General features: G+C 37.2%; 1 protein-coding gene across 1 annotated transcript in view; it reads right to left on the minus strand.

The window, feature by feature from the left end:
- MSH3 (mutS homolog 3) overlaps positions 1–14,939 on the minus strand; it is a 74,366-nt gene that overhangs the window by 10,464 nt on the left and 48,963 nt on the right. Inside the window, exons 14-20 of the mRNA XM_089493845.1 lie at positions 14,479–14,666; positions 11,901–12,069; positions 8,648–8,712; positions 6,339–6,455; positions 2,296–2,403; positions 1,844–1,964; positions 940–1,097 (exon numbers count right to left, since the gene is read on the minus strand). Of these exons, the coding sequence (XP_089349971.1) occupies positions 940–1,097; positions 1,844–1,964; positions 2,296–2,403; positions 6,339–6,455; positions 8,648–8,712; positions 11,901–12,069; positions 14,479–14,666 (926 nt within the window). The remainder of the gene's footprint in view (positions 1–939; positions 1,098–1,843; positions 1,965–2,295; positions 2,404–6,338; positions 6,456–8,647; positions 8,713–11,900; positions 12,070–14,478; positions 14,667–14,939) is intronic.

The raw sequence follows: 14,939 nt of genomic DNA on the forward strand, positions 1-14,939 counted from the left end.
ATCTGTTGGGTATGATTTGATTGAGATTTCCTGCATGGCAGGGGGTTGGACTGGATAGCCCTTGTGGTCTCTTCCAACTTTATTATTCTATGATTCTATGTGTCAGCAGGCAGGCCACGAGAAAGGAGAGACTGAAGGCTCTCTCATTTGTCCTCTACTAGTCCCTTTTCCTTTGGAGGTGCTGTTCTTCCACACAGTCTGTGTTAGGAACTGTGTTCGTCCCTGAAACTATAAGGTAGAATTACATTTCTATATTAAGATGAATACATTTTCCCTGGAAATTTTCCCTGGAAATATTCATTTTCCCTGGAAATATTCAAAGGTTTTTAATACACACGTAATCTTACTAAATAAGCATCTCTCCTAGAGATAAATTTAAGTCTTAGAGTCAATCATACTTCATTTTGTACTATTTTATAATAATGAAGAACAAAAATATATTTAAAATGTCAGATGATGGATTATTAAAACACAAGCTAAACTATGTGGATTGTATAGGAATCCTGGTACAGGACTCTTTTAAGTTAATTCAAGTGGCACACAGTAGACTGGTTCTGCCCCATTTTATTTTTTTTAGAATTTGAAGTTTTTCTTGATATCAGAAAAGATGTGGCTGTGATTGAAAAGACAAAAGGAATACTGGGTCAGAGGGTGAGTGCTAGCTGGAAGTGGTCGTAGGAAGTGCATAAACTTTTCCTCTTGCTAATGGACATTTCACTCAACCTATCCCTGGAATTTGAAGCTTTAGTGAGCACTTATCTTCCCATTCCTCAAATAGCAATTAGGTATGCTATGTGTTCTACTTAAAAAGTATGAACCTAAATTTAGCTAACTGTCAAGCATATGTATTTACAGATAATATTTATAAACAAGTGTTTGATAAAGTCAGCATTATTTTAAGTCTATTATTTAATATTAAATAAAGATTTCATCTCTCACCTGGTAAATATGCCATCAACAATTCCAACTTGCACTTCTTCAGCTGGTACATAGGAACCAATCTGTGCCATGAGAGTAATCAATGCAACTTGCTTTATATAAGAACTCTTTCCACCCATGTTAGGCCCAGTAATTATCATTACCCTCTGACCATCTTCCTGGAAAAAATGAAAAGTATAATTACAGTATTTTAAAGAAATTTCTAATTTAATAATTTCATATCTTTCTGGTCTACGCAAGGATCTCTGGAACTAGAATACTTCCAAATTATTACTTCAGAGGTTTCTAATTTCATTACAATAGTTTTAGTTGTTTATGATATTTTTGTCTTGCTGTCACCACCTTGTCTGAGTACCCAAAGTGGTTTACATCTCATTGAAATATGCACGCACATACAATGTTATCATTGTTCAACAAAAACAAAATAATTGGGTAAACATGGTCTTTACTTGTCTTCTGAAGTGTTGTAATTCACAAAGCACCTTTCTCAAAAGGGAGTATCAGCACTGGACAGTCTGTTTGATTTAACTACTATCCTTGGACCTGGGTCTATGCGCACATGTATGTGTACAGACAGAGAGACAGAGAAAGAGAGCCCATGGAGACAGACATCCCCTCCCAAATAAGAATGATGTAAATATACCAATTTAAAAAACAATTTGTGTATTAGCTTCTTAGCAGTTCTTACCATACACCAATATACTAAATACTATGTCTATTCATCTTAATCTTAAGTAATAATCTAAAAAAATAAGCCTTTTTGAAGCAATCGCTTGCATTTTTCAACAGGTAACTGAAGCTGTTCACTGAATCTAGAGTAATTGCCATTAGGAAACTAAAAAGACAGGTTATAAACAAGATATATTTCCATATATATATATATATATATATATATAATACTTACTACTAAATGTGTATCATTTGGAACATATTGTTCTTGCTCTTGCTCTCCCAGTAACACATCTATCATAGGGTGCTTCCCATTTTTAATCATTATCTCTGATCTCCCATCTTTTACTGCAGGTCTGAAAAAATGTTACAGTATGTTAAATGGAATGGCACTTAAGGAGTTCCACATTCATACTTCTGCACTCTGTGTAATGAAGCAAGCTAGGCTACATAGTGAAGGAAATGTAACCCCATCAATTCTGCCTTGATCTCCCACCTGATAAATATGTCATCAACAGTTCCAACTTTCATTTTCTCAGCTACAACGTAGGAATATTCCAGTCTTATGGAGAAAGTCCTGCTTTCAAATATGGCAAGTAAGTGTTTGACAGTACTTATTTCTGTATAACATTACAACAATAAAGCTAGACCTTACTTTTCTGTTGCTATTATTTAGAAAACCATTACCTGCAATAGCCTCCTTGTTTGGCAACCTCAGCCAAGGAAAAGATGCAGTCCACAGTTGCTAGGTGATCCACAGCTTTAGAGATTGCGTGATAATGATCACTAAAATCACTACATACATGAAAATGTGAAATGGAGGATAGATAAGGAAGAGAAACAAATGGATCAATATGAATATGAATAAAGTATATCTATCCCAGAGTAATAAGTGATTCTGTCTTACAAGATAAATATATTTCCTACACAACTAGTTGAAACTACTCATTTGAACAGAAATAAAATATTTAGGCACAGTCCTATAGTTACACTTCTCTGACAATAAGTCTCATTCAGTTTAGAATGACTTCCAAGTATAGTGCGCTCACGTATGGCACAGGTGCCTTTTATGCGCCATTTAATGAATGGCACCTGCGCCACCGCACCACCACACACACAAGCCCCATTATCCTTAATGGGACTCAAGCATAGGCGGAACTTGCCTTATGCGGCAGGGTCCGGAACAGATCCCCACGTAAGGCAAGGGACCACTGTAGATAATGCAGTGGATTTTTATAAATTAGACCACACAAAAACAAGTATCCTGCTTACCCATTGTACTGCAAAAAGAACAGAATCATAGTGTTGGAGGGGTTGCATAGGACATCAAGTCCAATCCTTTGCTCAATGAAGGGAATACATCTCTAGAGCATCCCCAGCTGGTAGCTGTCCAGCCCCTTTCTGAAGATGTGCAAGGAAGATCATTCCCACCTCTCTAGGTAATTGATTTTGTTATCAAACCACGCTTATTGTCAAGAATTTGCTTCTAATGTTCAATCGAAATCTATCCTCTTGTAAGGTAAACCATTAGGCCTGGTCTTACTTGTGCAGAAAGCAGAGGGGGAAAAACTGTACCTACCTCTTTGTGACAGCCCTTTAGATATTTAAAGAGTATAATCATGCCACCCTGTCTTTTCTTCACCAGATTAAAACTTTTTTAACTTTTAATCATATGTTTTGTTCTTTATACATCCTTTGCTGCAGCATCACATTTCTGGCTAATGTTCAACTTATGATCAATGATAATCTCAATATCCTTTTCACAAATACTGCTACTAGTCCCAGTATCCCACGTCTTAAGTGTGAATTTGGTTATTGTGGCTCAAAAGTAGAATTCTGCATTCGCCCCTGTTGAATTTAATTCTATTATTTCAGTCCATTTGAATTCTGCTCCTGTCTTTCAATGTGTTAGCCACCCACCCAGTTTTATACTATCTACACACTTAATAAGGATTATCTCTAATCCATCATCTCAGTCATTGATAAAATATATTGAAGAATGTCAGTCCCAGGACAGAAATCTGTGGCACTCTGCTTGAGACATTTTCCAATCAATTATTGATGCATCTGACAATGTTTATATCTATTCCACATTTAATCTGTGTGCTAATCTAAATATCACTAGGGACTTTATCAAATCGTTTGCTGAAATCCAGATAAACAACACCCCACATTCCTACCACCTACTAAAGTAATGACATGATAAAAAAAAAAGGTGTAAGATTAGTTTGGCAAGATTTGTTACTCACAACTAATCACTGCATTGTCATCTAGATATTTGCCTACTCCCTTATAATCCATTCTAATATTTTTCCTGGTATTGGGGTCAGGCTGATTGGTCTGTTTGTTCTTCTCTGGTCCTCAGGCACCTCACTTGTTCTCCAAGATTTCTCAAAAATGACAGCAAATAGTTCAGATAGTACATTAGTTAGTTCCTTCTGCACTGCAGAATACGTTTTTTTCTGGTCTTGTAGTCTGAACTCATTTAGGTTAACTCGGCAATTCCAGACTATTTTATCAATGTTGATTTGCAGTCTGGATCCCTAACCAAAGTTATTGCTGATACATGGATGCAGACAGTTCTCTTTTGGGGGAAGGAACACCACAAAAATATGGGTTGAGCAGTCCTACCTTTTTGTTGTGATCTCTTTGCATCTTATTACCCTTACTGAGCAGAGGTGCCACCATTTCCTTGGTCCTTCCTGCCTTGAAGGTATCCAAAAAAATATTCTGTTGTTCCCTGCATGTCTAGCCAGTCTTAGTTCATCCTGTGTTTTATACTATCCCTGCAAGATTGGGCTACACATTCATACTCATCCTTCTCTCCATTCTTTATACATGCTCTTTCCCCCATCTTCCTCTTTGAGTTACTGTGCAACCACAATGGCTTTTTTAGATGTTTTCCAATCTTCTTCTTCCATGGGATTGTTTGTGATTGTGCTTTTTGCAACTCCTTCTTCAAGAACTCCCACCCTTGCTGTTTGTTTTTTACTTTAGCATAGAATTCTACCCAGTATATTCCTGAGCTTGTTAAAATCGGCTTTCCTGAAAGCTAAAGTCCATGTTTGACTATAATCTTCTTTGCCTGCCCCACAATTACAAATTCTAGCATAACATGGTCACTTTTCCCTAAAGTAGAGTTTTGATTTCAATGACTAACTTCTTCCTTTTGATTAGGATCAAGCCAAGCCCCTTGTTCCTTCTTTTATATTTTGAAATAGCAAATTATGTTGGATCATGTTAGCAGTCTCTCAGCAGATATGAGAGTAACTGAAGTCCCCCATAACTACTGATTCTTGCATCTTTAAGATTTCTTTCTGAAAAGGATCATCCACTACCTCTTTCAGGTTTGGTGGCTTGTAGTAGACTCCTACTACAATGCTGCATTTCCAACTTCTCCATTTAGTTTTATCCAAATGCTCTCAGCTGGTTCACTCTGATTACTGTTATGGATTTCCATATAAACGAAATCATTTTTCACATATCATGCTATTCCCCCTCCTTTTTTGTTATATCTATTTTTTTTCAACAGGTTTTCAATGGGTATTCATATGCGGTATTTGCCTTACACTGGGGGGTCCAGAACGGATTCCCCGCATAAGGCAAGGGCGCAATGTATTCCTCTTTCTTTTTCTACTTTCTTCTCCACCTCGCTATTACATATACATATTCTTTCTTATTTTTGAACTATGTAATTTATATATTCTATTTTTTTTTCATTTGTAAGAAATTATTATTTTCCACATCTTATTAATATAATGATTATCTTTATTTTCTAATCAAGTTTGGACCATCTCTTTCTACAGTATCTCAACAATGGATCCCACATCTCTTCTCCTTCTTTAGTTATTTTTTCTCTCATTAACATTGTTAATTTATCCATTTCGATTACATCTACGGCTTTTAAAATCCAGTCATCTATGGTTGGGGAATTGCTATTAGCTTTTAATATACTCTGTAACGAAAACTGCTCCAGTCCTGACAATATCGTTTATACTGTGAAGATCTTTAGTTTTGGAACAAAGCTTTCTGAACCTTTCTAAAACTTGTGTTTATGAACTGAAGACTGACAGTATATGACAGGCCCTCCTCTAGATGCACAGTACCCACAAAGAAAGGTAAGATGGCTGGTTTTAATGGTGGCACTCTGTCTGTGAAATTGCCTAGTCAGAGAAGCTTGCTTAGTACTTAAACAATGATCTTCCAGCATCAAGCATTCTATTTGGAAAACTGTTTTAGTGCTTCTACAGCTCTGAACTTTTACTTTGCTGGTGGTTTTAATTTAGTTTTATACGCTATTGTGTTTTATTTTCTAGTGCTGATTTTATCTTAGTTTTGTATTCTGCTTTTTTAATCATTGCCTCACTGCATTATTGTTGTAAATATATTTTAAACAGAATGACATCATTCAGGGAACTCCAATTAGTAGTAAGTATAACTACTAATGCAACAGTAAGTAAATTAATGAATAGCCTAGTTGAACTAAAGATTGGGCTACTCTTTATCTACCTTGTAAGAATTGTAGAATACGATATAAACATTCAAAAAAGTAATTGCCGTGTTAAATTACTGGCTCAATATATTTTAAATGTGCCACCTTTTGCAAAGCAGACAAGTATACACAACTGAATAACATTTGCTACAGTCATAATCGTAATAGTCATCCACCTGTATTCTGAAATCCACTTTTAGTCTTACTTCAACAATAAAAATTCAATTTGTAAACTCACTCTAAAAAGCGGAGCCACTCTGTATTGCAGTCAAGGACTAGCTGCTCTCGTAGTTGATTCAGATGCCTGTAATTTTCTACAATAAAAGGAGTATGGAAACGGCTGACAGCTTTTGTGCTAGAAAAGAAAATCAAATATGAAATGAAGGTTACTAAGCAATCAGTCATGGAACAATTTATACACATGAACAGTTTTTCTTAGGAATCATCACACATTATATGTTGCATATACAGTGGTATTCTCCATACAGGAAAAGGAGTATCTTGTTATATGAAATGATACATTTCTTGATAAAGGAGCTGATGCTCTTCTCCACTTATCTGCCTGTAAGTTTACTTATGGCAGACATTCATTTGTTCCACACAACAGACAATGTAGAACACATTTTAATGGGGTAATAACCTAAGGTTACCTCCATATTAGAGACCAAAGTATATGTTAGTGGAACAGGTATTGTTCTTTTAATATTATGAAGCTGCTCTGGGTCCCAGTTCAGGGAAAAGAGTGGGATACAAATAACAACAACTCCCTATGTGCCTTAAACATAAGTTTCACAAGAAAAGGTCCTTTTACTATGTTACTAAACTGTCAGTTCCGTCAGTCTTTATATGGTGAGTAAGGTATGTGGTTGCCAAGAAGCATTCAATGAAGAAAACATTAAAAATAACATAATAAAATAAGGTCAAATGCTCAGCTTTATATATTCTGCTTAACAACAAAGTGTTTCAGCTCTAAAGAAATCACAATGGAGAAGTGCAAGTTAGAATTATTATTATTATTATTATTATTATTATTATTATTATTATTATTAAGCTTTATTTATATAGCTCTGTAAATTTACACAGCACTGTACATACAATCTTTTAATTAGACAGTTCCCTGCCCTCAGGCTTACAATCTAAGAAGACATGACACAAAAGGAGAAGGGAATGGTTGGGGGGAAAGGGATCAGGTCCTGGAGTTCATCTTTCCCTCTGAGGCCTGGATCAAGGCAGATGGACTGGAGGGAGGGCTCTGTTTCTTAAGGATAGGCCCGATGGCGTTGGGCCTGCCATTTCACTCCCTCCAGGCTGGATGGCTTACCCTTCTCCATCTCTGGATGATGGTGGATGGAGGGATGGGCTCCTCTTTCAGGGAAGGCCTGATGGAGCTGGCTTCCCCCTTCTCCCTCTCTGGATGATGGTGGATGGAGGGATGGGCTCTTCTTTCAGGGAAGGCCTGATGGAGCTGGCTTACCCTTCTCCCTCTCTGGACGATGGTGGATGGAGGGGTGGGCTCCTCTTTCAGGGATGGCCTGATGGAGCTGGCTTACTCTTCTTCCTCTCTGGATGATGGTGGATGGAGGGATGGGTTCTTCTTTCAGGGAAGGTCTGTTGGAGCTGGCTTCCCCATCTCCCTCTCTGGATGATGGTGGATGGAGGGATGAGCTCCTCTTTCAGGGAAGGCCCGATGGAGCTAATTAGTAAAATCTGAATAAAATAACATTTCCTAATGGAAAATAATTGAATACAACTGTTCAAAATTACGTTTCGGGTCTACTTTGTTGTTTTTACCTGAGGGTAAAAACTGTGTGTATGATTTTTGTGTGTATATGCTAACTTGTTTGTGTTTGGGTGGTATGTTCAGTCTACATTGTATGTGTGTACATGAGAATCATAGAATCATATAGAGTTGGAAGAGACCCCAAGGACCATCCAGTTCAACCCCATGCCATGCAGGAACTCTCAATCAAAGCATCCCTGACAGATGGCCATCCAGCCTCTAAACAGGAAGGAGACTCCACCACCCACTGTAGGCTTACCTTAAGGTTACCATAAGTCAAAAACGAATTGAAGAAGCACACAACAACATCATCAACAACAACATAAAATAAATTACAGGCGCACCAAAGCTGAAAGATACACTCATTAAAATGTTATAATGTGAATCAAACGTCCAAATATACATCTGATTCTTTCCATGATGAACAGCACTGTAGAAATGTAGTGAGATAGTGCTATTGAAGAAAGTAAAGATGTATACACATGCTTCACCACCCTTTCTTTCCGTATTGAGTCTTGACATCTAAAGTGGACTTCTACTCACATTCAAATGCAATAAGGAATCTGATTTTATCAGACTTTTTACACCTTCCCCATAAAGCAGAAAAGTTGGGAAACTGATTATTTATTCTATCACATATTTATTTTAGAATATTTTACACTTTTCTAACACTATTTAGGACTTTAAGATCTTTTCTTGGAAGTTAACTGTTTAGTAACTGAAGTAAAAAATGGAAAGCAATAAAGAAATTTATTATCTTTCCATACCTGCTAACTTTAATCCAGTCAAGTGGTACAGAAGACACAAGTGGGTTCTTAACTTCAATCTGAAACTAAAATATCATATAATTAAACATGAGACAGGAACCTGCTAGTCTATTTCAGAGAAAAATACATTGTAGTACTCAAAAGATTAACAAATGAGCTGTGGAATAATCCTTGATGAGCAAGAGCCTATGTCATCACATACTTCATGCCTATAAAGCATTATAGAATCACATAGCTGGAAGTCCAACATCTGTCATAGAGAAAGGGGATGTGAGCCTATCTAAAAAGACTGGATGTTTGCTGTGGAGTTTCTAGGAAATTCCACGGCAACATAGGACAGACTAGATGGTACCATGAACCTCTGCTTTCTTATGTGCTGAGAAGATCCCTGCTGCAGCCTGTGATGTCAGATAGGGGTGCCTTGCCATGTCAGTGTAGCCAGGCACCCTGTTTCCACCCATGTGGGCCACAATAGGGGGTTCTCAGCACACACAATAATGGATGCAGGTACAGGTGTGTGGTGGTAGTGGGTCATGATGTGGCAGCAGGCAGGTGTGTAAACACCAACCTATCTCCATGCCAGCCTGGGGAGTGCCCCAGGGCAAGATGCCACGGCCCCAGCCTATGCTATCATGCCCATCTGCTTAGGGCCCCTAGTCTCTGGAGCAACCGAAAACTAGCTTACTCCATTTTCAACATGACAACAATATCATAAAGGATCTTGTCAAAAGCCTTACTCAATCAAGATGTACTACCAGTGATGGCAAACCTTTTAGAAATTGATTGCCCAAACTCAGTGGCATACCTGTACCATGTGTCACTGGGTGCTAGGGGCAGGACTTTCAGGGGTGGGACTTCCAGAGGACGGGACTTCTGCCTTCTGGGGGTGGCACTTCTAGGGGAAAAACCCAAAGCACACTCTCTCAGCTTCAGGCTAGCAATAGCAAAAACAAAAACAAAAACAAACAAACAAACAAAAAAAAAACAAACCTGACAAAACTTGCCAAAAGCCTCCATGATAGTTTCACGTTAAGGTCACCATAAGTTGGAAACAACTTGAAGGCACCACACACATAAGTCATGCTCTCTCAGATTCAGAAAACAGCAATGGCAACCCCCCTCTGACAAAGCTTACCATGGAAACCGTGTGATAAGGTCGCCATAGTGCCATCAGAAACTACTTGAAGGCACACAACACCCTGCCTCAAGTCTGAAGGAGAAGAAAGTAATGGCGTCCCCCAAGCTGCTGAGAGGGAGCAGATCATTGCCGCGGTATTTGGTTGCTGCAGCAACGATCTGGGGCCAAAAGGAGTGATGTTTAGCCACCTGTCTGTCGAGCCCCTTAGTAATCACAGCATTACTTTCTACACAAACTGACTGCTTACTAAGCTATTTTAGAACCTTTCCTGTACTGATGTCAAGCTGACAGATTGAAAATTGCTCAACTCTTTTACACTCTTTTGAAGATGAGGAAACATTCCTCCAGTCTGCTGGGACCTCTCCTGTTCTGAAGTCTCTAAAAGATAATCAATGAAGATTAAATCTACAAATTACTTTAGTTCCTCAGATGTAGTTCATCTGGTCCTGAGGACTAGAATTTGTGCAGAGAATCTACACATTCCTGTGCTATCTCTTTGCTTATTCTGGGCAGCAGTCCTCTTCCTGTATAATTTGCTCTATTTGGTATAATTTGCTCTATTTGGATTAGGCCAAATGGTGTTTTCTTTTTGTGATAATACTGGAGCAAAGCAGGCCATCAACAAATAGATGTGCTCTACAGTAGAAGCAAAGTACAACCTTCTGTGAAGAAACTCTGGAGTTTCCTGCTAGCAAAGATATTAATCTTCACTAATCTTTCCCTTCAAGTCACTTCTGGCTTATGGCAATTCTATCACAGGGATGTCTTGGCAAGATAGGCTGAAAAGGGGTTTCCCTTTGCCTCCCTCTAAGGCTTTGAGAAGGTGATTTGCCACAGTCACCCAGTGCGTTTCTATGCCTAAGCAGGATTTGTGCCTTGGACTTCAGAGCCACTGTCTAACATTCAAATAACCACATCACATTGGCTCCTATTGTTTGCCCTACTGAAGTGTTTAATTGGAATGAAAATATAATAAAGACATATGTACTTGACTCTCAGCAGATCATTACTCAGTTTGACAAAATATCTGATTTCATAATGAGCATATACTCAGATCATTTGCAATTTTAAATTACTGAATTAATTCATTACATTTGTTTTCCAGATACCTCAATATAAATCCCACACCTGCTTTCTGAAATTCTCAGTGAAGTGTCCACATGTAATCAGTATAACTGCATTAGTTCCAAAGCATCTCTCTGTTGCTATTATTCTAATCCAAGATATTACATACAGTTCTATATAAAGAGATTATCTTCTGTTGATAAAGCCTTTTTCAAGGGTAACCAAAGAGCAAGCAAGATAAGCTTGGTCTGTGTTTTGTTTTGTTTTTTGCTTTCAGGAATGGGTTTTAAAAGTAGAAAACAGTTGGTGAATCAATTAACTCCTTCAATCTTTGAGGTAAATAAAATTTAACAATATAGGTAACATATAATAACACAAAAATTTAGGTGTGATATCACTCATTAGAGAACTCTTGGAATAGTCTAAAATCATTAATTGGTAAGCACTGTACAATAACATTAAAAATCCACAAAATAGTGCTATCTTTATCGGATCAATCAGAATACACAAAATACATGTTGCAAGCTTTCGACGCAACATATTTTGTGCATGTTGGTTGTCCCAATAAAGGTATCAGTCTTTTGTGGATTTTGGATATTATTATACTTTGCTCCATGGCCAACACAGCTACCTCTGGATATATTCATTTATAAGCATTGACACATAGCTTTCAAAAATGTTGGTGGATACTATGTATTTTCATGCTTCTATCCTCCTTTATCTTCTATGTAGCAGTTAATATGCAACCATTTATTAAGATGTACTTGAAAATAACTGCTCTGTTTTTCACTCAACATTATAACTCCTTACAATTGTAGGAGTATATAATGAACATGATTTCACTGAACTAATATTTCACAAAAGGGGTTCATTACATTTGATACCCCCACCTATAAACGTATAGGTCACCGCCAGTTATTATTACTATTAAAAGCAAAAGATTATATCTGTAAAAAAACAAAAAACAAGTAAGATTAAATGCTTGATACAATTTATAAAATGCTGGTACACCCAAAAAGAACAGAATATTGAAGCCAATAATGATGTTACCTCTTGTCCTGATACTGTTACATAAGCAGCAAATGGGCAATTTAGTATTCTTCGTATATCTTCAAGGTGAATCTGGATCTGACAGAGTACTGCCTGAATCTCATCCTTCCTTGTCCTTATTAAAGGAAATTCTTGAAGATCCTTGAACAGTTCAGTTTTGTCTCCAGCCCTAATTACAGAAAACCGCATTTTTAAAAGTTGTACTCAATTTTTTTTACCTAAAACATTTTTTATTTTAAAGAGTGGTAAATGCACATGTTGTGAAGTCTAAGGTTTTCATGGCCGGCATCCATAGTTTTTTGCAGGGTTTTTGGGCTACTCTTCTAGACCCCGAAAAACCCACAAAAACAATATACATGTTGTCTAATAATGTAAGTATGTAAAGCATATAAATTATGGTTTAACTGGTTTCAACTTTAGTATTTTGTGAATTTTGACTGTGTTTTTTATCTGTTTCAATCTGACTACTGCTGCTGTTGGAGGTTGTGGAAGCTCACCATCAGTCCTTGGTATGTTTTATAAGACAGTTATATAGAACAGAATTACAAAATTATTCCAAGTGCTTTAACATGTATAAAATTCCTTTTTAATGTTTAAGAACGTTACATGTTTTAGCTATATCGTTCTTTTTAAAATTGTAAGCCATCCTGAATCCCAATTTTGAGAAAAAGGTAGGGTAGAAATAAATATAATGATGCTCCAAATGAGTCTACTGCACAGACACTAACCCCTCTGTGTAATTCAGATAGAAGAATCAGTTAAACCTACAGAGTCAGCGCAGTGTGGCACTAGGACAACGGCAACTTCTCATTCAGCCACAGAAATCCAATGGGTGACGGGCAAGTCACTCTCTCAGCCTTAGAAGATGGCAGTGCCAAATCTCCTCTAAATAAATATTGCCCCCACCCCTCCACCCCCCAAAAAAACCAAACCTGTGATAGGGCTGTAACAAGCTGGAATCAACGGAAGGTACATAAGAACAACAAATTACTGAAAATACTTTTTACTGCAATGATTAAAACACCTGTGTCCCACCTAGACACCTTCTGTCTTGAGAATCACTGGTGTAATGCTTAAAACTACTGGTAGGAGGTGTTCTATTAAAATCTTGTGGCAGAATTATAGCTCACCAGAGCATATCATCAACATTAATTTTTTTATAAAAAATATGCAGGATATCCTTTTTTGTAAAAATAAATAAATAATGATGATGATATAGGTTTTCTTTAGGGTCACCCTAAGTAAAAAAAAATTGAAGGCATGCAGCAACAACAGTGTAGGATATTCCAGGTCAAGTTCTTGGCATCTCATTTAAAAGATCAAGTAGTAGGAACGTGAAGCCAAATTAGATGGAATATTTGCAATGTAGTTCAACATAGTTATGTTTTTCTAGAACAAGTTTTCAGCACATGTGGAGAGGGATACGATTTGGACTGAAACGATGGTACACCCATTCTGTGTCTGAGTTATATACAACAGGGGGAAGCTCCAGTGGATTGGAATGAGAATCTCACTTCCATTGCAAATAGCTGGTTTACTAGGAGGAATCACAACCAGATCAGTAAGATAGAGTTTAAGTGCCCTTGCCCCAATAACATGGTTCTAACACAGACCCTGAATATTTGTTCGAGGAAGAAGAGTCACACACAGGGAAATATATATGACAAATGTCATATCTAGTTTAGCTCTGACCCTAGAGAACTACTGCATATGCTACTTTTTAGAACTGCAGAACTGAATAGGGCATAATGTGCAAAAAGCAAACAGGAAATGATCACTATTCAGAAAAATGTGGAAGCCAATCAAAAATTCAATAAAGAAAAACTAGTAGAAGATTACGTATAAACTCCTCCATGACTGTGAGTAAGATCTAACATACGCTTTATACAGTTAAAAAGAATATGGAGATCTAACCATGTTTTTCCATGGGGTTCACATCTTAATAAAATCTCTGTAAAAAACTCCAATGACAGCCTAGATCTCAACCCCAGAATGTTTGTATTAGGGTAGAAGCTGTGACCCTGGTTGATGAATCTCCAAGCTTCTCATTGGCTGAAAGGATTTCCCTCCTGATTATCTTAAACCACAAAAAAGTTAGCTGACAAAAATGTCAGTTTAGCATTGCTCTTATTTATGTTAGATAAGTTAGGACAAGATCATTTGTATTGTGTTCTCTTTAAGGTATACTGGTGCAAAATTCAACTAATTTGATTTGCTTGCACCTGACTTCATATAGCTTTTATATATCCTTATTCACTGAATCTCATTACAGTTATTTGAACTCCCTTTACTTTGAATCTCTTCTCTGTACCTAAGTCCTCTCTTGCCATATACCATGTGGATGATGTTTAAAGTTAGCAGGTTGAGAAGAAAACACCTTTTTTTAATTGGCATTCTCCCTTAGCACTCTCTTGCCCTTTCCCTGATGACACTTAAAGTGTAACAGAGTGCCAGTAACAATGTTACTTTTTGAGGTACTACTGAGAGGAGACAGGATAACAAAGAATTAGTTAAAGCTACTGTTTAACAATGAAATGACATTGCATCCCAAAACTAATCATAAACTCAGTTTACTTACTTTGCTGCATCTTCATTAAGTATGCTTAAATATTTTTTTATTGAAGACAGCAACTCAGGAATTTCCAAGAGATTTCTATGCAATAATGTTGCTTGCACCTGAGTCTGAATAGCTGGAACCAGTGCTGTAATTGCAGCTTCCAACTGAGAGAGTGTGCTGACTATTAGAAAGAACTCTTGAGTGGAACACTGAAAGTAGAAACAATTGTAAATTCAGGGTTACCATTTTAAAACAAACACTCCGTAAAGTTTCCCTAATTCTGAATCTCCATTGTAACATATCTATTGTAAGTGACATATCCCAGAGAGGAACTGAGTATATGTGTACCTGTGATATAATCAAATGGGTGAAGGAAGGGGAAAGAAAAATAAGAAAGAAAAAGAAATGTAGCAGCACTTTTAGACTAAATGGTTTTTACTTTGACGTGAGCTTTCATAGACATAATACCCACTACTTTGGCT

The sequence above is a fragment of the Sceloporus occidentalis genome, unplaced genomic scaffold, assembly GCF_023333645.1.
Source record: "Sceloporus occidentalis isolate IW3139 unplaced genomic scaffold, rSceOcc1.0.p SCAF_1, whole genome shotgun sequence".
In the NCBI taxonomy this organism is placed as follows: Eukaryota; Metazoa; Chordata; class Lepidosauria; order Squamata; family Phrynosomatidae; genus Sceloporus; species Sceloporus occidentalis.